Source organism: Struthio camelus, chromosome 3, assembly GCF_040807025.1.
Source record: "Struthio camelus isolate bStrCam1 chromosome 3, bStrCam1.hap1, whole genome shotgun sequence".
Lineage (NCBI taxonomy): Eukaryota > Metazoa > Chordata > Aves > Struthioniformes > Struthionidae > Struthio > Struthio camelus.
In genome coordinates, this window is record NC_090944.1 from 64,313,023 (window position 1) to 64,335,226 (window position 22,204).

At 39.0% G+C, this 22,204-nt stretch overlaps 1 protein-coding gene across 1 annotated transcript; it reads right to left on the reverse strand.

Moving 5' to 3' along the window:
• Nucleotides 1-5,213: 5,213 nt before the first annotated feature.
• Nucleotides 5,214-17,242, reverse strand: GPRC6A (G protein-coupled receptor class C group 6 member A). The gene is made up of 6 exons (XM_009681684.2): nucleotides 17,049-17,242; nucleotides 15,138-15,441; nucleotides 12,443-13,270; nucleotides 9,413-9,625; nucleotides 7,491-7,614; nucleotides 5,214-6,334 (listed from the first exon to the last, which is right to left on the reverse strand). Exons 1-6 carry the CDS (start codon nucleotides 17,240-17,242, stop codon nucleotides 5,214-5,216), a joined length of 2,784 nt encoding a protein of 927 aa, XP_009679979.2.
• Nucleotides 17,243-22,204: the final 4,962 nt, after the last annotated feature.

Consider the following 22,204-nt stretch of genomic DNA (forward strand, 5'->3'; position numbering starts at 1 on the left):
GCCTTCTCCTCCTCCGAGCCGCCGTCGCCAGGCGGTGCAGCCGCCCGGCCCTCCTGCCGGCAGCTGCTAAAGCGGCAGCGCCGCCAGCGGCCCCGCTCGGCCCCAGCCGCGGCCCGGCGGCGCTGATCCCTGGTGCCTGCGCGGCAAGGGTGGGACCTGGCTCTCCCTGAAAGACCTCCTCTAGCGGTTTTGAGCGCTATACGAGATGATAAGTCTTTGGTAATTTTCTCGAGGCTATTTCTGCTGTTTAAGACCAGACCCCGAATGAGGCCATCCTTTTGGCATCCTCTACCTAACAGGTTCGCATACTAAACCTCTAGCCTTACATCGTTGGCATTAAAATCGAAACTTGTCAGAGAAACACATGGCGTTGTTCAATTTCCTTTTTCAGCATAAAGTGGACTTCTCGTCACCTCGTGCATATCACTTTTACCCCTTCTAGAAGGTTCAGACAAATTCTCATGATATGCTTTTCTGTTTATTTCAGATTAAAAATATTTTTTTGCCTTTTTTTTAATGTGCTGGACAGAGTATAGCTTTAGTAGCAAAAAAGACAAGTCCTCAGTACAAAGTGACATCCTTGCAAAAAAATGAAAAAAAATACATAAGCAGAAAGATAGAAAAGTCTGTATAGAATACATATTTAATAAATGACAGCCCATGCCGGCATGATAGCAATGATAATGCAACACGGTTTTTCAACAGAAGCATTTCTGAGGCACCAAACGGCAGATGAATTTACATCTCTTAACCAGCATCAGAACTTTGGGCGGAAAACAGAACACCCTGTTTCATACGAGTGGGTCACTAGGTGGCAGCACTTAATGTCCATTGCTCAGCATGAAGCCTCGAAGGCGAAATCTTGAATGCTCGTAGCCAAACCGTTCAGTTCATTATTCTCAGCAGCAGAGCCTGAGGTAGACAACTCTATCTGAAAGCAAATTCTTGAGTGGAGCTAATCAGAAATTTTTCACTAAACTGATTGTTAGCTTCCTTGATATTATAAGTCTTTTTAAATGCTGTTTGGACAGCATTTCATTCTTGAAAGATATTCAATAAAGTATTTTCTGAGAAACAAAAAGCCCCATGTTGATGTTTTCATAAACAATATGAATACGTACAGTTTCCATTCTGAAATCATTAAAAGAACAAAATGTCCTTATTATTGAGCATCAAAGCCATTCTAATCCATTTCACATATGCCACTAAAAAAAAATCCTCTCACATTCTATTGCAGAAAAAAAGTTCTCTTTGCAAATGAGACATTGACTAAACAGAATAATCCAGTTCTCTCTCAAATCTGTATAAAAGCCACACACTGGCTTTCTGATGACTGTTTAAAAATAACAAACACAAAGAACATGCATCTATTTGCACACACAGAGAGCTGTTCTGCCCTGTTTCAGATTGGAGGAGAGGCAGAAAGACCAGAAGAAATAACACAGAGGATAAAATAGGGGTTATGATCTGCTTATAGTCCTTCTGCCTTTGCTTTCTTCCTGCTTGAGCAGAGAGACTATGCAAGCAGCGCTCCTTGTCTCTGGAGACGCAGCTGCAAGGGGTAGGTAGAGACTGCACACCTCGGGCTGGGCTGCTCAGAGTGGCACATCCCAAATGCTACCATTATTTGCTAGTAATTTTGGTAACCCATAAATGTAGAGTCATTGTATAGCTCTGATAGCATGTTACTATCTGTGAGATATACTAACGCTCACGACTGCCCTAGGTTCCAGCTGCTGTCAGCAGAACTGTGGGGAAAAAGCTGAGACTGCAGATAAATAGCCTGCAGCACTTACCAAAGAACTGCAGAATAGAGAACTGCTCTGAAGCTTATGGGCAGATGAAAATTGTCTGAGCAGCTAGAGCGCCTGAATCTTGAGGAACCACCACTATGCCATGGAGGAGAAGACTTGAAAACCCTGGTGGCCTTCACAGTCTTCATTCTTTCTAGAGATAATTGTATACTGTTTGATATTGCCTTCAGTTGCAATTATTTGGTATTACTACAATGAATGAAACACAACTGCAAAAGATTAAATAGCTTTACACTTGGAAGAGCCTCCCACTGACCTCAAAAAATGGAATTTTCGTGCTTGACTTCTCTGTGGATAGGACTCTATTTGAGGATAGAGATAGCGTTGTGAACATTGTGACAACTAGTGTTAGGCTCTCTTCACAGCAAGAAAGCAGAGTGTGCTCTGAGCTAGAAAGCAGAAGTAACTTCTTCAGCTCTCCACAGCGTGGCCTAAGGGCAGTGGCTCCCAGTGCAAGGCCATGTTGAGACTTCAATATGACTCAGAAAGACATTTCCTGATTTGCAGTCTGAACGTGAAAATCTGTTTCATGCCCCTTTCATGTCTTGTAACACAAACAGTTATAGTTCTGAAATAGTTACTGTTCTGGACAGTGGAAGGCATACAAATACTCCTTTTATAATTGCGAACCCCTATTTCCAGCTTTCAATATCCTCTACAAAGGATATCACAACCATCTTATGTCCTGCATAACTGACTTCTTGCAGGCAAGGCATTTAGAGCTTGGTAGAGTGTCCTCTTTCTCCAAAAGTGTTATGTGCTCTCAGCTACTCCATTGACTTTGCTTTATACAGAAGACCCAAGTAGCTAGAGAGGCAGACGTAGCATACAGGAGTCATTAACAGAGGGGACTCAGTGGCACTGCCAAAGTGAATGAGACGTTTACACATAGTGGAGAGGTTCCTGGCAGGAATGAGACATGGGATGCGTTCAGAACTAGATTAATCAGGACAAAACTTATCATCTTAGTTTTTTCTTTCAAGAGCGCACATTCCCCTTGAAATTCAGCCATACGTGATTTCTTTCCTCAAAGATCACCTTTTATATATACCTTCATACCGCTGTCGTCACTCCTGTTCCTCACGATACTTTCCTCATTGACCTATAGGTCAATGACCGTCTATCATACTTGGCTTTCAGTCTGAAGGACATTTCCTTGTAAAAAGCACATAGACGGGGTGGAAACACTGCACAGGTACATGTATTGCTGCTACTCAAGGCCAGACCAAATTTCATAGGGAGAGATAAGGAAATTAAGTAAAAAATACTCATTTTTAAATAACAACATTGCTCTAATCATTCCCCTTCCTTATATGTTCAAGACACAGTCTAGGTTACAATTTTGGAAACAACAAATAAGATACAACATTCTAGTCAAATTAATTTTGCTAACCAGCCTAGTGCTGAAAGTCATTGTACAATGTAAGCATTGTTTTCCTCTTTTTGGGAGACACTTTTTTGCTGCATTGGTAGCTAAACTGCAGGAATTTTAACCTTAGATTACATACTAGTTCATATTCAGAACAGTACAGAGAATAACTGATACATGAACAGCATCTGGTGCACAAACACAAATCTGTATGTGAATTGTACCCTTGCCATTTAAATAACTTTAACAACATGCCTTCACAGATACATGTTATATATATATATGTCTACATGTCAAAGTAGTTTCATTGTTTGTGTCCATCATTGAAATATGATCTACAGCTATTTTTACCAAAATTTGAGTAGAAAAGTCATATAGATAGGGGTTGAAACATATAAATAGAAATGATAGAAAAATAGAGATATTGCACGTAATGATAATACAATACTTCTGTGTACTGTTGCAATTACTGAACTTGATTTGTTTTTATCTGCCACGACATCAATTTATTCCAGATTCAAACAGAAGCAGAGGCAAAATTTAAGGAATCAGTATTATTTCACATTAAAGTGGCACAGAAATTAAAACAGCAGAGCACAGTTTCTGTGTTCCCAGCTATTGGCTTTGTGAAGACAGAAAAGTAATTTTCACAGGGCTGGACTGGGTCTACATATTACAGCTCCAGCAGTGTAGTGCTGCTGTTTAGGGTTTTGAAAAAAAATATATATTGTCATCTAGCCCAACTAGCGGGCACCGAACCCCCAGGGTAGCTGTGGCCTTTGCAATAGAAGAAAGCCTTTGCCATTGACTATGAGAAGTGGTATAGTTGTCCTGAAGGAAGAACCCCTCCTTCTCGGAACATACATTTTGCCTCTGGTACAGAAGGTGCTGCATAAGGGATGCACAGCGCTACAAACACACACTCATATGGTATAACTAATATTTGCTAGTGCTTGTGCGATTGCTGTATATTGGAACGATGCATTGTCATTTTCTTGTTGAAAATTAGATTTTTTTTTTTAAACAGGTATGAAAAAACTAAAATTCCCAGCACGTGTTCATGCTGATCCCAGTGATAACCTTATTTTTACTAGTGAAAGGAATCCATTAGGGTTTAACGTTTTTTTACATTACACAGTGTGGCAGAGATTGCTTCTTTCCTTGAACTAAATGGACACCTCAGGACAAACATGGGTCCTCTCTTCTCACACATCAGAGGAGGTGCGTGAGGTGCAACTTCCCCCAAATATGGCAAAAAGAGAAATGAAAATACGTATAACTACAGAGCTCCAGAGAAACCCTTGAATTTTTATATAGACCTGTCTCTTTCTTTCCTTATCACCCTGGTAAATAGAGGGAACTTTAAATGTTGCTGTGGCACTCATTTGGAATAGGGTGTGCAATTCTGGGCACATGTATTGAAAAAAAGAAAAAGAATGAATTTACCTGCACCCGGTGCAGAAAAGGTTTACTTTTGGATGATCGGGAGAGTGGGAAGCCTGTCTTAAAAGTGGAGACTAAAAGACTGGGCTTGTTTAGCTTAGCAAACGAAAGCTAAGAGAGGCTTCTGTTTTCTTGATAAAATGTATTCAGGTAACAAGATGAGCTCCTTAAACAACCAGACACCAGAGACATAAGAACAAGCGGGTATAAACAGTTCATGCCTCCGTATCAGTGAAGAGTAAGAAGAATGCTGCCAGCTCTTCTAATGCTTCTAAACCTCACTCAGAGACATGAGATTTTGGGAGAGGTTCCGGTAGGTTTATGTGAGCAGACAACCTGTGTCGGGATGGAGAGTGGAGGGGACTGCTGAGTGGGATTGTACTACGTGGTGCCTGCAAGAGCAGCGGTTGGACTCTGTGGCCAAGGGAATCCTTTCAAATCTAGTAATGAATAACTATTTAAGTATCACAGGAGAAGGCATTTCATGTGGCCTGCTCTCTTTGAGGAAATCAAAAGGAAAGGGACCAAAAAGAGAAATGGCTCACTAAAGAGCCTCGTTAATCTTCTGGCATTTTAACGCTACCCGGTCATATGCTGGACAGTCTTTTCCTGGACAGGGTCCTTGCTGTGTTTTTAGGAAGAACTTTCCCTTTTATTAGTCTCTGCCCAGGTGCTTGAAAATGGCAGTTTCCATTTGCAGGGGTTTTCTCAGATTTACATGAGTCTGAAACAGCAGTTCGGGAGCTGGAAGACTTTGAATCCAAAGAAATCTGACTAACAGCAACATTGCCTGCAGTCTTGGAAGAGTATGTGTAAATCATTTTGAGAAAGGCAGATTTTGTATTGGTTTCTTGCTTATAAATTATGATATAGCACTTAGGAAGAAAAGTACAGCAGAGAATTCCGTAATTGGATATTAAAACAACAATGATTTCAACTGCTGGAAGGTATTTGCCAAATGTGGTTGCATAGACAGGGATAAATACAATCCATGCTATAAAGTAAATTAGCATGCCAAAGGTTATGAATTTAGCTTCATTGTAGTTCTCTGGTAACTTCCTGCCTTTAAAGGCAAATATAAAGCAAATGAAAGCAAGAGCAGCTATGTAGCCTAACATAACCCCAAAAGCCACAATAGAACCCTCATTACATTCTAGAATTATAGCTCTGGGAAATGAGAAATTTTGTTTCACAAAAGGAGTCCTAAATATTAGCCAGAAAGCGCAAATGATAACTTGAATTCCAGTGCAGGTGACCACAATGGGAATAGGTTTATATACACATTTCAGGAAATTCTGTAGCTTGGGATCAAAGCTGAAGGCTAGTAAAATTTTTAGTGACTTTGTTAAAATACATGAAATGCAGAGTGCGAAACTTAGGCCAAACAGAGCTTGCCTAGTTTTACATTTGAATTCTGTGGGTTCATCTATGAAAAAGGCAGTGCTTAAAAATATTAAGAAGTGGCTGAGAAGAATAATATAGCAGACAGTTAAACCACCAGATGCCTTTACAACTGGTGTATTCAGGTTTTTAGTAAATATTACACTAATTGCCAAAATCAATGCAATCCCAAAAGCAGAGAGGAGGAGTAGAAAAATAGCAAACCAGTTAGACCAGTTGAGGAAATGGATTGTCTTTCTATAGCACGTAGTACTGTTCACGGGAGCCCAGTAAGTTTTATTATTACATTGGAAGCAGTATTCCATATCTGAAAAGGGAAAGGTGAAGATAACTTAGAAAATTGAAGTAATTAAACTACAAAGTGGATTATCAAGGTTTCAGATACAGCAAGAATGTGGGATGCTAAGAGAATATGTATGTCTAATCACTCCTGACTGTTGCTGTTGCTGTCCAGGTGGAGGAGCTGCAGGTCTGCAGTGGCCATGGGGGGAGGCAGTGGACAGTGGTGGGGATGACCAATCTGCCAGCTGCGAGGGGCCACTGGGCATCTCCAGGGACAGGGAGGAGCCAGGGAGAATGGCCAGAGTCGCAAAACTGTCTTGATCATCTCTGACAAAAGATACATAACTTGGTCAAAGCTCTGCACAGGTGAACCTTAACTGAAATTTGAATAATGACTGGAAATGAAATCGTTGGAACTATATTTCTTTCATTCATCTATGGCTATAGCAAACCATAGCTTTCTCCTTGCAGACAGCTTTTGAAATACAACTGCAAGAATAAACATTGGTCTAGATTATGCTTTCAAAGGCTAATTTTACTGTAAAATTCCTGTTCCCTGATATGGAGAAATTTTGCAAGTATTTGCATAAAAAAGATAAAATTTAATTTCTTTCTGCTCACTGTCAGGATATACATTGTACCACAAATTTCTTAATTATATCTCTCTCTTCCACAGCTAACTCTCCCCTTTCAGAAACCTTATTCAAAATGATAAGTGAACCTGTGGTAACATACCCGTCAGATTTGGTTCTAAAAAGGATTACTGTATAGTCGTATCAAATGTCATAGTACTCCCAGTAAAGACCAAAAACACGATGACAGGCAAAATAAATAACCCTTGTACTTCCACTGAACTGGGTGCATTGCAGCAAGGCACGAAACAAGTGTCTCTTTTAGTGAGAGAGAGTCTCGTGGATAAATCAGACAGCCTCTTCTTCTAGACAAAGGATAACGCTAGTCGACTGGAAAATCTAATTGCTTTAAGTTTGGTCTTCTAAAAAGCGTTTAAACCAAGTTTTATATGTTGAATGCTGTTCTTCCCCTTCATATTTGGACAACCGGACATAAATATTTCAATCTCACTCTGAAATTATACCCAAGGTTGCCAAGGTACATTATACCCAAGCAAAACAATTCTATTGATCTCTAAATAAACCTTTATTTGGATCATAATTCTTTACCTGTTTGATTGCTGTAATGGTTTTCCGGGCAGTAAACACACTCATAGCAGCATGTGTGTGGACTTCCTGTAACCTTTTTCATCTGTCCTGGCCTGCAGTGCTGGGAACATGTTGATGGAATCTTCTGCAGCGTGCAGAGAACAAAAAAAAAAATCAACTCAAGCACAGCACATTACTAAGAACAAATCCCTTTTAAAATAAGCCTCCGTTAATTCTATGATTTGCACTCTCTTTTTGCAACTTACAGATGTTTTCAGGGAATCTGCAAACGATGCTGAAAAAAGGCATTGTCGGCTCTACATTTCTTGTATTTTTTTCCACACAGTTAGCAAATGAAAGGAAAGGGAATTATCTACCTGTAAATTTTGCGGCCATCAGTTTTAGTTTTTGGCCTGGAATGGCGATCAGTGGAATTATCTGTACTTTTAAAATCCAGATTTAAGTGTCCAGTTCAGCTTTGAAACTGGACCTTAGACTGCTGAGGATCAGATCCGAAGAAAGCACAGAGCATCTGATATGGGACTTGAGTGGAATTTAAGTGACCAGTTTCACAGCTGGGAACTTGAAATCCCGCTTGGTTGCTCTTAACCCTGTGGGAGACACCTCAGATCTTCAGGTGCTTCACACTGTAGTTCTGAAACTCCTCACAGGCAGCAGCACACATCAGAGTCCTGCCAGGATCTGGAAACCAGTTGCTCTGCCCAGATCTCCTGAGGGATCTCTGCCTGGTAATGTCACAAAACAACTGCCATGCTAGCAAGGCTGAGCTCCCCACCATTTTTTACGCAGTGGCAAAAGCATTTGTCAGGGAGAGAGGTGTGGAGGTCTCAGAGGAAATCTGAGCTGCGTCTCCTGGAGGACTGTCTTAACTGACAGGCTACCGGCCTCTGTAAATGAGAGACTTTCCAGCTTTCCTTTGGATATATTTGTACCAATATGATTTCAGAAGTCATCATCCAAAATGAAGCACCGTTATGAGACATAATGATCGGAGCTCTTTCTCAAGACCTGAGTTCAGGTCCTTGTTCCAAAGATGTTTTTTGTTACATGTAGAAATAGTCCTGAGAGACACGGGCTAGTTCTGGTCTCTCCAGGGTGTAGCTTACAAGTAGATGGATATAATTCCTCACCCTGCTGGGCAGAGTCACAAAGAGGGAAAAGATTTCAGGTCTGCTCCTGTCCTCAGCCTTCTCTACCAGCTGAGTCTACTCTCTGAGACTAGCATTCAGCTGATCTAATAAACAGTTAGTCTTCCTTTTCCCATTAGTGATGAATACTTGGCAGCACAGGGCCACAGTCAGTCACAACTGTGGGATGAACCTGCATCATCACCCATGCACAGATGATGGATTATCCTGCTGGAGCTGACTGGGATGACCCATGAATCCTGTCTACACCAGTGCTAGGGCTCCAGGTGATACTACATGCCTCATACGCTTGTAGCTATGCTGACTGCAAGGCTAACAGGGGTAAATAAGTAGCAAATACCTCCCCCTTCCCTTTTTTTTTTTTTTTTTTTTGCAGTAAAGTGACCAGATATGAATCTGCACGTATAAAATACATGGCCATGTTGCATAAGAAAGACAATGCTTAGACATACGCACTTTCTATTTTAAAAATTCTTTTCAAGATACTAGAATAGCATCCTTAGGACAGACATAGCTTCCGATTTATTCATCTTAGGAAACCTCTTAGAGCATTCTGGACCTACAATTCAATTTGAAAGTATTGAGGCTGCTTAGAGATTAAAGCATTTGCTGAATATATAAAGGCAGTAGAATATACCCAGAGAGGGTTAGTTACTAAAAGGAGAACATGAAAGTACATAAAAGATTTCTAGCTGACTTCAGCTGCAAATCCCAGACGGAGAAAAAAATATATGATGCAAATTTCATACTTTATGCCAACAAATTAAAGGTTACCTTTAAGTCTAGAAATTCTTTTTCTTTCTCCTCGTCCTCAAAAATAAAATAACCTTTCTCTGGGTCGTATTCTGCCATTGTGGTGATTTCCATGCGGCCATCAATTTCCTTCCAAAGAAGTACATCATAATTAGTGTTCATATCTCCTTTGGAGTCAAACTTGATTTCTTTGTCATCATCAAAGATTGTGACTTTTTTAAGTTCTTCAAGAAGCTGAACACAGGTATAAGAAACAATGGAATACAGTAATGTCATTTCAGTGTGATAAAATCAATAATCTAACGTCTGTACAATGATACGAAGTTAAGAAAGAGAGAAATGTTCTTTTTAGGAGTACAAAAATCTTAAAATTAAAAGAGATCTTTACAGTTGTTTAATCTGACTTCCTACATAGAATTATTTTATTCAGACAATCCTGTTGATCATTTCTTAACTCTATGAAATGTATACAAATATTCACGTTAGTATTTTTTTCTAGCCTGGGCAATTTTGTTACGATAATGGGAAAGACAATATTTTTTTTACCAGAAATTAAGTAGGACTTTCAGAAGTCCCCTTCTTGTAAAGAATTACCATGAATGATGTTACTGTTGTTATTGTACTATGCCCAGAGTAGATCTGAGCAACATTTGCTTCCAGAGCAAGCTCCTCTGAGGTATCTGGAAATATCTACTTTAGCATTATTTTCAGCTATGACTCTACTGCAACCGATACTGTGGATTGCAAGGTGAGACTCAGAATTGCTAAATAAAAAATAAAAGAAAAAATTCACTCAGATGAAACAATGTATGTCACAATGGCAATAAACAGCTGGGTTGTATTTAATAGATCATAAGAAACATCAAAACCAAAAATGCTTTAATAAGACAGCTGTCTAGTTTAATATTACAGCCAATTCTGTTCTTTTTAATAGGGTGAAACTTCTCTCTCCCTCATCACAAACAGCCAGATCAAGAAGTTCCATGTGAACCTAGAAGAGGACAGGTTAAGGCACATATAACCCACCCCCAACTCATGGGGAGATCAGATGAAGACCATTAGTCACACTGATTCTTAATTGAAACAAAGGCTTTATCCCCTTGCAGGCATAACAGTTTTAGGCAATAGGGATTAATTAACAAGAAACAAATGAATGTTTTGATGAAAGGCTGAAATTAACTACTCCATTTGAAAAACTCACTATTACATGGATCCTAGTTTGATAGTTATAGCATTTAAATATGCTACCAAGAATATCACCCTAAAAGCATCTAGCGTATATAATTGAGAAGAGGTGTCATTATTTTGAGAGTTCCTATAACACTTGCTGTGTCTCTACCAGCTTGTGAAGACCCAAAGTGTGCTTCTATTTGGTATTTCATCCAAAATGGATGTACTGTAGTCTTGTGGGACTGAACAGGAAAGTTCTTATTCTATATCCCCAGTCAAGTTGTTTAATCTTTCTCTACCCTACTTTTCCAATTTATCTAAAAATATGGGAGCAATAGAGTTTTTAGTATACATCTTGAGCTTCAGACAGAAATAATTAGCAACATTATGGTTTAGTCAATGCATACATTTGCAAAGGCTGTAACACCAGCGACTGATTTCTCAGTATATGGAGATGTGTGATATGGATTAGTTTCAAGCTAAACTTTATTTATGCCTACTTCTAGAGGGCTTAGGTTTAGCTTATAGGAAATGCATAATGCAAATAGCACAAGGAGGCTTAATTATCTCTTTCAGTTTTCTTCATGAGTTCTTAGCTTCTTAATAGGCCTCTTAATTTCAGTAGTTTGGGGTTAAATTCAGCCAAGGTGCAAATGCAGCTCCGTAAAGTTGCACCCCCTGTAGAGCAGTCCTGAATTTTTCCTATCTGCATTTACAAATTTATGTAAAAGGTTGATTGTTACTGTTTTTTTTCCCAAAATCCTCTATCTTGGTTTAACCTGCTCTGACCTAGGATAAAAGGTCAGAGTAAGTCAGAGTGCTTCATTGTTTGTTTGACTTCTAAATGAACTTTTGTTTAATTCTCTGAGTAAAAGTGTGTAAAAGTGAATACTTCTGAGCAGGTTCTTGGGTAAAAGGTCAGGTCAGGTTTACTTATCTGATTTTTCTTGATCTTTTCCCACCCAGTACCGCTTGATTACAGGTGTGTTTTAGGCAAGTACCTCATCCATCTTAAAGATGTGTATCTAATTTTCCTACCAGTTTCAGTTTAAATCAAGACAAATATACTCCAGAAGAATGGTCTGTTGCATTTCACTTTCAAGTGAATGTCCTTTATAGAGGAAGATACCTGGTTTCAGACAAAATGGAGACAATAGCTAGGGAAGGAGAAGGAAATTGAAACATGTTGGTGAACTCTCTTCTCCTCTAACATTCCCAGCTACCAAGAGCACTTATTGCTATCTATTACACTGGTTTGTAGCAACAGGACCAACTATCAGTAGTCGATTAGTATCTTAAGATACATTAACCATACAGTTTTGTTCTATCCCATATGATTAGCTAGTAAGATATTCCAACAAGCACTGTACACTGACTTCGTCCAAGCTGGTGCCTACTCTACTGTGCTCTGTGAAGGTGGTGGGAGCAGGCGTTAGCATAGCTAATGAAGCCCAGCAGCTAAATATCTCTTCTGCGTCATGCGTTTACAGCCATTGCTATTGTATCCATGCAGGATGAGATGGTGGGTGTGAAGTTACTCATTATCAGACAATTGTCTGCATGTAAAATGCAATAATCATTGTCTTTCTAGGACTAGACCCACCTGGGTCTTAGCACCAGGATCCTCTGCGTCTACACGAGCCAAAAAAGGGGAGACAAAATCTGAGCCCAGTTCTGAATATTGCAGCAGTCAGGTGCTTCTGCTCTGGCACATAGTTTGTGGTGTTTCAATTGGGTTATGCAGTGGTGAAGAAGGGCAGGAACAGGAATAAAAAAAGTCATTCAATAACAGGACCAAGGCAGTAAATCCAGCAAGGTGAGAGGCAAAAAGAGATGAAAGTTATGCAGAGAGAATGAGGCCTGAAAGAACTAACTTCATACCTCCCAGGGAGTGAAAGCAGAGGGATCCTTGCAGTTTCTGTCTTTGCATTGCCCCTTAATGGCATGAGCAATGGCATGGACTGCAAGCGTAGTACTATGAATAAATCCCGATTCAATGTTGGCAATCAAAAAATCGTCTCTCCAGATCTGATGCTTATTCTCAGCATTTTGCAGCAGTTGTTCTTGGAAACGGTTTGAAATGCACATTTGAAAATCATGGTACTCCAGGTGTGAACAAACTGACAAAAGCGTAATATATTCGTGTAAAAACTTATTGTTTTCAGTGGGTTTTTCATGAAGGGTTCTCAGAAAGTCATGAAATGTGGATATGTTTCCACTTTTAAATCCAAACCCCACAACAGTTCCCAGCTGTTTGATATTAGGAATTGTACTAATTTTGACTGCAGCTGACCAGTTATCACTTGCGATCCAAATTTTATTTACATTCCTCTCAATTGCCTTGTTAAATAGTTTGAGCACATGGAATTGTCTCATAAAGACAACAATAACATTTACTCTAGTTTCCTTGACAATCTTCTCAATTGCTTGATCAACTTTGGTGTTGAAAGTGTTGTCAGAGAGATAGGCAGGAAGCATTTCTTTAAAAGCTATGCAAACGTTGTTTACCATGGCCTGGACCCCAAAGCTCTCCAGAGCAAACCGCCCGTTGTCATCATCAGTGGCTATCACTCCAATCCAATTCCACCCACATTCACAGATCAAGTGGGCCATTGCTCTTGTCTGATAGAAATCACTGGGGATAGTCCTTAAGAAGGAAGGAAACCGGATTTTGTCACTGAGGATTTCAGCGGATGATGCAGAACTGATCTAGGAAGAGAGAACGATTCAGTAACAGAAGCCATCTGCTCTGAAGGAGACCGAGAGCACCCGAGCTGTCACTCTTGCTGTCACTCATCATGACACTGGGCACCTTCTCCCATGACTGGGCATGAAGCAGGTGCAGCCAAATGGGTGAGTTTTCTCAGCCCAACTATTAGAATGCAAATATATTGCCAATACTTCTTCCTGGTAACCACCATTTTTGTCCTCATGCACCTAGTTACTTTGGTGAAGGCTGAGTATGCAGTCTTTCAAATGGGATATAACAATTATGCAGGTATAAGATTTTGTTGTAACCTGTTCAGATACCATCAACCCGCTATTCAAAACCATATTCAAATCATTAGAAATATTCAAATATTGTTTGAGTTATTATTCAAAACGTTGGTAACTTTTGCAGTATTTTTCTATCACTGAGTATGCTAGTATGGTTCATCCACATATACATTTTCTCTTCAAACTTTAATTGCTATATTTCAGAAGTATCATAGTCTGTTGGAAGAACCTCCCAGAGAAAACAGGAACCAATACTAGAGAATACTACAACAATTCTTTTATATAAAACATTTGCTATCTTCTTCTGTGAATGTAGCTACGAAAACATAAATGGAAAAGTGTTATTTAAATCTGGTTAGCTTGTAATCCGTGTCTATGTTCTTTCCCTTACATTTATATTTCTTGCTTTGCAGCTCTTGAACAATAAATCTAAGCTTTCCAAAACAAGAGGCACCTACCTCAAGGGGATACCAAATCTTGATGTTGTCAAAAGATTACAGATGCTATTGAAGAGAAATATCTGCTAGGTCACCTTTTCTATCCCCATGTCACAATGCAGATTTCACTCATCTTTTGCCTTTTGATTTAGTTCATTTTAATTTAATCATTTTAATTTAATACCTATTAGAGCTCCTATGGTGGGGATGGACACCATAACAGATTCAGTTATCTTAAGTCTTTTGAATATATTTGGTTATTATGCTGCTGCTTAACAGTAAAGTTAATTTTATGCCAAATTGCCACCAGGCTGTGCAACACAAAACAGTGTGGAAGTAGTTTTACTTCTCAATAGCACTTCCTGGCCCATTGTAACTCCAGCTCTTCCACAAGAGTTGTCCAATCTACAGCAGCAAGGCAAGCCCCAGCCTAAGTCCAAGTGTGGGACTGCACTCATTAGTATTATTTCCTGGGTTAAGATATAGATCAGAAACCGGGAAGAATATTCGGGAAGGAACGGTGTGGATCCGGATCTGTATTCGTTCTCTTTTACAGCTGCATGAAGAATAACGGGAGTAAAAACGTCTTTTAGAGCAATATTCCTCACTTCACTGTGCATAGTTAGAACAGACCTGGACTCCCAAATCTAATCTCTCTCAGGCAGGAGAGAACTGTCAAATTTCTGGCCAAATTAGATTTTAATTTTCCTTCAGCTTGAGATAGAGTATTATCATATAACGAATTAGTTATCACCACAGGCTAAATTAGACATGGAGGCTTTAATTTGACTGCCTGAACAGAGACATTGTGTAGCATCAGAGGCACTCTAAAGTAACAGACACATCCATGCGGGATTAGTAAATGTGCTACGGGACCTACAAGAGACCAGCATTATCCTGGTATAGCACAGAGAGGCAGTACGTAGGGCATATGAAAGAGCACTCACTGCCTTTGTTTAGGCAAGTGAACCAAGCACTCCATTTGGAGTTGAATCTCACCCCTCCTGATGTCGCTAGGTTGAGTCAAATCCTGCCCTGTAATAAACATGTGACTTGCAATCCCTGTGATCAGAGTCACATCTTCTTCTAACCATGATAAATTTGACCCTCTGTTCAAAATGAAATCATTTCCTCAAACCTACCTGTGGGATTAGTTGCAAAGCCAATAGCCTTGAGACTGCCATTGACACCTCAGAATAGCTGGCTCCAATGACTGCCTTAACTCTTGGTATGTAGTCTGAATAGTTACACTTGAATTCTACGATATCCTCAGAAGAATTGAATTTAGACAGGAACCTCAGAGCAGATGCCATGGCTTTTGTAACTTCTGCACAAGTGTCATAGATTTCATAGCCCAGAGTAACTCCAGATAACAATGTTGAATTGTTGATCATTTCAATAGCATGTATCATTGCAAGTGTCTGAAGAAAAACTTGAATTTCAAAGCTGTGAGGAAACACAGAAGTTTTATTTTAGACAAACATATTTGGAAACAAGGCAAAGTCCGCTTTGAGCATATCCTTTAGATTTTGACAGCTACTGAAAAGAAAAGATGGATAATATATTTGGTGTGATTTACTTGGGTTTTTGTGTACTAAAAATTAGAAATCATGTATTTTGCTCTCATCCAAATGGGAGATTAAGCAAGTTAACACACAATTTTAAATTTACCTAAATAGAAATTGCTGTTCTGAGAAAAAAAGACACTAAAATCCAAATCTGCAAGGTAAATGAAAATTTGCAAGCTGTATCTTCAGGAAGTATCTATTAAAATCAGTAGGGCTATTCCAATTTACTCCACCTGGTCCAGTAATAATTTTTTATTTGATGTATTTACTTTCACCAAAGGCATTGAGCAAAGAAAAGAAAGGACAAAGTATTTCTGAACAGAAGCAAATACTTCAGAGGTTGAGATTTTCTAGTGGTTCCATGGAGGTTCCTAAAATCCTCTCTAACTCTGATGAAGTTAATAGAGTTATTCTCCTTATCTTCAGTGGATATTATAATATATTCCTTATCAGAACTACTGTAGTACAAAATATCTGCAATACCACCCACAAAGCTCTCAGGTAAGGTTCCCTAAAGCTTTCAAGCCTTGCAAGTCAAATTAAATTTCAAATTAAATAGACCTGAGACAATTTATGACTTTGTACAAAAATACTGGAAGGCTTACAAAATGACCAATTTTGTCATCATTTTGCAATAAATCCAGATGGACACCTGCGTATCCAACTGATCGTTAAATTCACTGGTAGGATTAAGTTGGATCTAAAATTCAAATGCTACTTTATGATTCATACTTGTGTTAAAAGTAAAGACAATCTATATTTGGAATTTCTAGTTTAGGAAAGAGTTTGTATGTTAATTAAATACTAGAAATAGTTAAAGTAGTGTTCTTTACCACATTTCCTTTGCATTCTTTCCAAAAAACAAATGTTTAAAGTACAGTAGGATTTGGAGTTAACAAAATAAATATTCCGATGCATAGGCTAAATCTGAACGCATACATGAAAGGTGTTTGTACAATCTATCCTATAATGTAATGCCACTATTACTATTCGGGTAACAATTACAATCTAGTCAGCAAGGTACTATCATAGATTTCCACTGCTTTGCCCTGTGTAGTGAGGGTCATAAGTGCCTAGGTAAAACAGAGCAGTAGAGCTCTGTCTGTGTCCAAATCATCATAGGTGCAGCTTCATCACAAATAATGAACAACTGCACAGCAGAGTACTTCAGACAAATAGCAACAAATTAGCCTTTACATAAAAATTAAATGAAAAGGGTTGTTCAGCCCAAATCTTCAAGGTTATATGATTATTTATGAAGATTAAGATAGGGATCAAAAACTCATTTCCTTCCTCAGGCAGGCACAGTGTTTTCAACTGCATGCATTGAGTGCTATCTTATGCACAGTTTATTTGATGTCCAAGATCTTTTTAAGGACTAAGAGGCGCAACCGAAACAGACTTTGTGGCTATTAATATGAAACGTACATGCCCAGCGTCAGCGGTCCCTTCTTTGGTATATACGCAGTTTACAGTGCTACTCACCCAGCACAATTCTGAATTACTGGCTTGATAGGATGTTCTTCTGGATGCAGCATTTCGCTATGAACTGCAAATAAGCCTCCAATAACGATGTCTCCTGGAGAGCTGGCGCCCACAAAGTCATCACTACTCTGGTAAGAGTAAGCAATATCAGTGCTGATCACAAGGCAGAGAATCAAAAAGCCAACTAATGCCATGGTTCTAGTTCACTTGCTCTCTACCAGCTTTAAGTCAATTAAGCTCACCGCAGTGCCAACATTGTTGTTATGTCATCTATAAACAGCAGCAAAGGAAAAAGGCTGCACTTGAAGTTAGTCACACCTCATAAGGTATTTGTATTTGCTCAACTGGCTTCGGCTATTTCATTGATGCTACTAAAGCAACGCTGTCACATAAAATGTGTGGGTGTAGGGGTATGTGAGAGAGAAGAGGGTGGGAAAGAGATAAATGTATTTAAAATTAAACTTTGGACATACATAAAATCAATTCTGCTGAGTTCGAAGATTATCATACTTTATACGAAACACACAGCAAATATTTTGGTATAAATCTGGGCTTGTCTTGAATACCTTCCAGCTGAGTGCAGTGTGAGAAGTGATCATGTAACATGCTAGTAATATTACTACAACCATATTGTAAGGATATGGTCCAAAGAACATCAGAGACCCTTTCACTACAGTAGGCTTTTGATCAGACTCTGATGTAAAAGAAGCTGTCAAAAGATTGCATTTCTCTCAATCCTTTTCTTACAATTTTTTAAATCTTCATGTAAAAAAGGTTTGGATAAGCTAATCTTCATGGTTTTGATGCATCCACAACTCTTACTAATTTCAGTGGGTTTAGGATCAGGTTCTGTACTACAAGCCAGGCTTTGTTTGCAGCCTGCTAATCCAAAAGACAAAAAACAGTGGGAAAATATAATACAGATCCTAATTTTTGAAAGGATCGAGTACACTTTCTTACCCCTTTGACCAAGGACACCACCAGATGTGCGGCAGATTCTGTGCTTTGGAAAAATCAAGGGGCAGCTATTTTCAGTACTATAATTTGTCTCAAATTCACAGGAATCTTATTTATAAAAATCTGATGGTAGCAGGGAACGGAGGAAACCAGAGAAGCAGAGTCTGGATTCTCGGCTTTCATAAACTCCAAGCATATACACCAAAGTGAGTACACCTCTTTAGGACACAGAAGTAACTGATGCTACTAAACTATACCAATTGACATAAGAGACACAGAAAATCCCTGTTTTTTCTTGACATTGGCAAACTTATTTCTCTATTTTCATGTAATAGCTTCTTCATAATTTGCTTCCTTAGTAAAGTGCCAAATAAATGAGGCCAGTCATAGAGCTGATTGTACTGCCAGAAGGCTGGGTTTTACCTTGCAAAAGTTTTGACTCAAGCATCATTTTCTTGCAAGCAGTACAAGAAAAATGGTAAGTATGTTACATATTCTTTCTGATAAACATGACACATACTATATAACTGATTTGAATTAATATATTTTGCTTTTTTTCTCACTAGGCTCTTGACACTTAGAGTATTCTTTTGCAACAGAAATATAGCAAATATGCTTTTTAATCCGCAGTGAAGTTACCATTCAGCCTTTTTATTATAATATAACAACTTGTTTGTCTTTCATCTGCCTTCTTTCTTGCCATGTGATACCCTTGCTGTCAGTCAAGGGCAGATAGTAAATAGGTGTCTACGTTTTCTTTAATGTATCTAATGACGTGCATTTATTGGCAGATTGTGGTACCAATTTATACTGCTTTTACACTGCTTTGGAAAAATTCCACTTATTTCAAAGATATTCCTCTTGATTTATACCAGCATAAGTGTAATCAGACTCTGACCCTGAATTATGAGCTGTACTAGCAAAATATTTTGCATAGGTATGCTTACATGGCAATTGCAACCTTTAATCCTGTTTAATCATAAATATTTGATATGGTGATATTATGGTTCACCTTCATTTGCCTGGTGCAAAGCAAAACTGTTCTCTGTTTATATAGCCTGTGACATATCGTGTCTGGTTTTCCTGGCTTAAAGTGCAGTCATCAACTCTTGAAGAAGGATGGAGAAATTGGGAACAACCAACTTTGAATCTGTGTCGGGAACTCCCAACTTGATCACAGTTCTCACATATCTCCTGAGACTTAGCCAGTCCTTTCCAAGCAGGCTCCCATTTCTTTCTGTCCAAGCAAGGCGCCCTAAAGCCTGGCTCCACCTACTCTGGAGTTTCCTTTTCCGTCACTTTTATATGTAACTTCCTCTACACCTCCTGTCAAAATGATGCCTTATGAGGTTAAAGTATAAGCTGATTGTTTCCTTAAGCAAGCCACAAGAAGCAGTAACTTTTAAGGATGTAACATTAGGTGCACATTAATCACATTAGGAATCAATTGAAATACAGTACTGATAATTCCATGCTGGAAGTTTGCTGTAGTTTGTCATTAGAAGCTGGTAAGAAAATCTATTCTGGCTAGTATCTAGAAAAGCTATTAATGTCTACAGAAAAGGGTTTTATCTAGAAACCAAAATCCTAATTTGGTCACTTTGGAAAGCGGAAGTTGACCAAATACGTATCACATATAACTGGTGCATAATTTCACATTATTTATTAAAACACCACGAAACGTGGTGTGCTTTAAATTCAGCTGCATTGTGTTTATGTTATTGTGTAAAATATATTCACAGGGAGGCTTTTTTTTGTTATTATTGTTTGCTGTCAAGATCTACATCTCACTAATTATTGCTGGTGGTGGTAAGTACTTAGAAACATTACTGAGATCCGCATAGTCTAGTGCAGAATTAACTAGAAGTGTTCAAAAATATTCTTTTTCGTTGATATTTAAGTACCAATAAAAATAAGCATAAAGTACGAAATGTTCTTTTCTTAAAATTTAATGATGCATTATTGTAACATCAGTACACATTCACAGTCCCCTGCACAGGAGTTATTTCCTGGGAGAAAGGCAAGAGTAGATGATACCTTCATACTTTAAAACCACAGGTGAGGTAGAATCAAGCATAAGATTCAGGGAAACTCTCAAAGTATTGTTGTATCTACAAAGCGGAGTTTAAGGGACTGTGCAAAGGCAGAAAACAAACCTACCAAACCCAAAGATATTCTGAGAGGCATAGCTGAATTCTGAGAGGCTTTGGAAGATCTGTATGGAGACAGAGGTACTCTGTTAGCATATCTGTATGCCCCAAAGCTACCTGCTTCCATACCAAAATGGCTAATTACTTCTCCCATCTGGGCTTCAGCTCCGCTTTGAGAATAACTAGAATAGGTGGGCTTTGGAAGATGGCCCTGCCAAAAGCAGCACTAATCTTGCAGATCCTTTCTTGTAAGTTCACAGCCCATCAGTTTTTGGTAGCAGTGCCATACCTACTCTAAGGCTCCACAGCCCAAAACGTGTGAGAGAAGCGAGACGGACCTGAGTATGAAACTAATTGAGCGCATCCTCAGAATGGTGGATACATGTAAATGGACCATCTGCCTCTCCTGTCTTTGCAGCATCTAAAATTGGGTAGCTTCTGGCCTTTGTGCAGAAGAAAGTTTTGCAGCTGGCAGGAGCTCAGTCAAACAAAGGGGGACTGTATTGTACAGGAAACAGGCATCAAGAATTTGGCTGAGCTTTTTGTTCTAGCTTTGGTCTTTTATGGGGAAGTTAAGGAGTTAGATTCTAACAGAAATATCTCTTCTGTGAAGCCTGTCCAGGAGAAAAACTGTTACAGGAGAAAAACATTTTTCATCACATTTTGTTTTGTACTGCTTTTAATCATACTGTTTACAAAATAACATACAGCACAGAGTTAGATCCTTTTCTAGGCGAATGCAAAAGGGAAGGAAAAGAAGGAAGAAATTTGGCTATTCTGTATGTTATTCAGAAGAGCTGCATAACCACACTTCACACAGGACAAGACCTGCCAGACACAGGCAAGACCTGCCCTGTTTGGAGAAGCCAGCAACATTTGAATAAAATCCTGCTATATGTAAGTAAGGTCATGCTTGTGTAATTTAAGAGGAATCATGTCTGCTTGGATTGTTTTTGTGGAAAAACTAAGCCACAAGTGACAGGAAGAAGAGCCATGATTTTAAAACCCCAGGCGGGTGGGTTTTTTCCCCGTTCTACCACTGACTTCTTGCATTTCTTCTGCACAGACCTCTATCATGACCTCCCAGCCCCAATTAGTCATTTACAGCCAAATTTCTGAAAGGTTCCAACTCTCTCTGAAAAGAATTAGAGCCAAAATGCCTTGAAACTCTAGACTTAAATCTTCTTTTGATTCATATTATATCTGCAAAACAGAGAGGACAATCCTTCCTTTCTATTTGCCTTATAAAATCTTTAGAATAGCTACTATCCTTTAATTGTGATAAGTGCCCAGATTAAATAGGGTATTTTGATACAAGTAATAAGTAACATAAAAACAAGGGAAGAGAAAATCAGCTAAACTAATCCACATCCCAGTATAAATCATTGCTGCAAAAGAGAAATATGCCTTACTCCTGTTCTAGTGCACCACCAGAGCTCAAGAAGCAGTATGTGTTCCCATCAGACTTCATGTTTTGCCGTGTGTGAGTTATTTATTAAAAAAAACACTTTTCACAGCACTCTAATTGATACTACCTATACTGTAAGCGCTGCGGTTGCCTGAGCAACGCACTAGGGAGCTTTTTAGTACAAACGCCTGTGAATGCTGCTATCTCCTTCCTGAAAAGATGGTATGGTATCCATGTCATTGCTTAGGCCAGCAAGCCACCTCTCAGTTTGTCTTTTTTTTGGGGTAGTAAGCAGCATTCCTGAACGGCTCCCAAGTACCCTGGCTGTTCCCTCAAGGCCTTACTGAAGCTCACAGGCTTCACAACTAAGGCTGAAAGGCTGATTGAAGGCTAATTTACCAAAGAGAAAGGCAGAGAGTCAAATGTGAAGCTCATTATGTGACTATGAGCAAAGTCTGGGAACACTCCAAAACCCAGAAATATCAAGGAAAACACACATGAAAGTTAAAACTGTTCTCCAAAATCATCACCAAAATGTCTGTGCAATCGGAAGCAGCATTTGTTTGCAGCAGTGAAGCCATCAAAAGTGAGTATACCAACACTTTCCAGGTCAGCAAGGAAGAATTCCCCACTGTGAAACC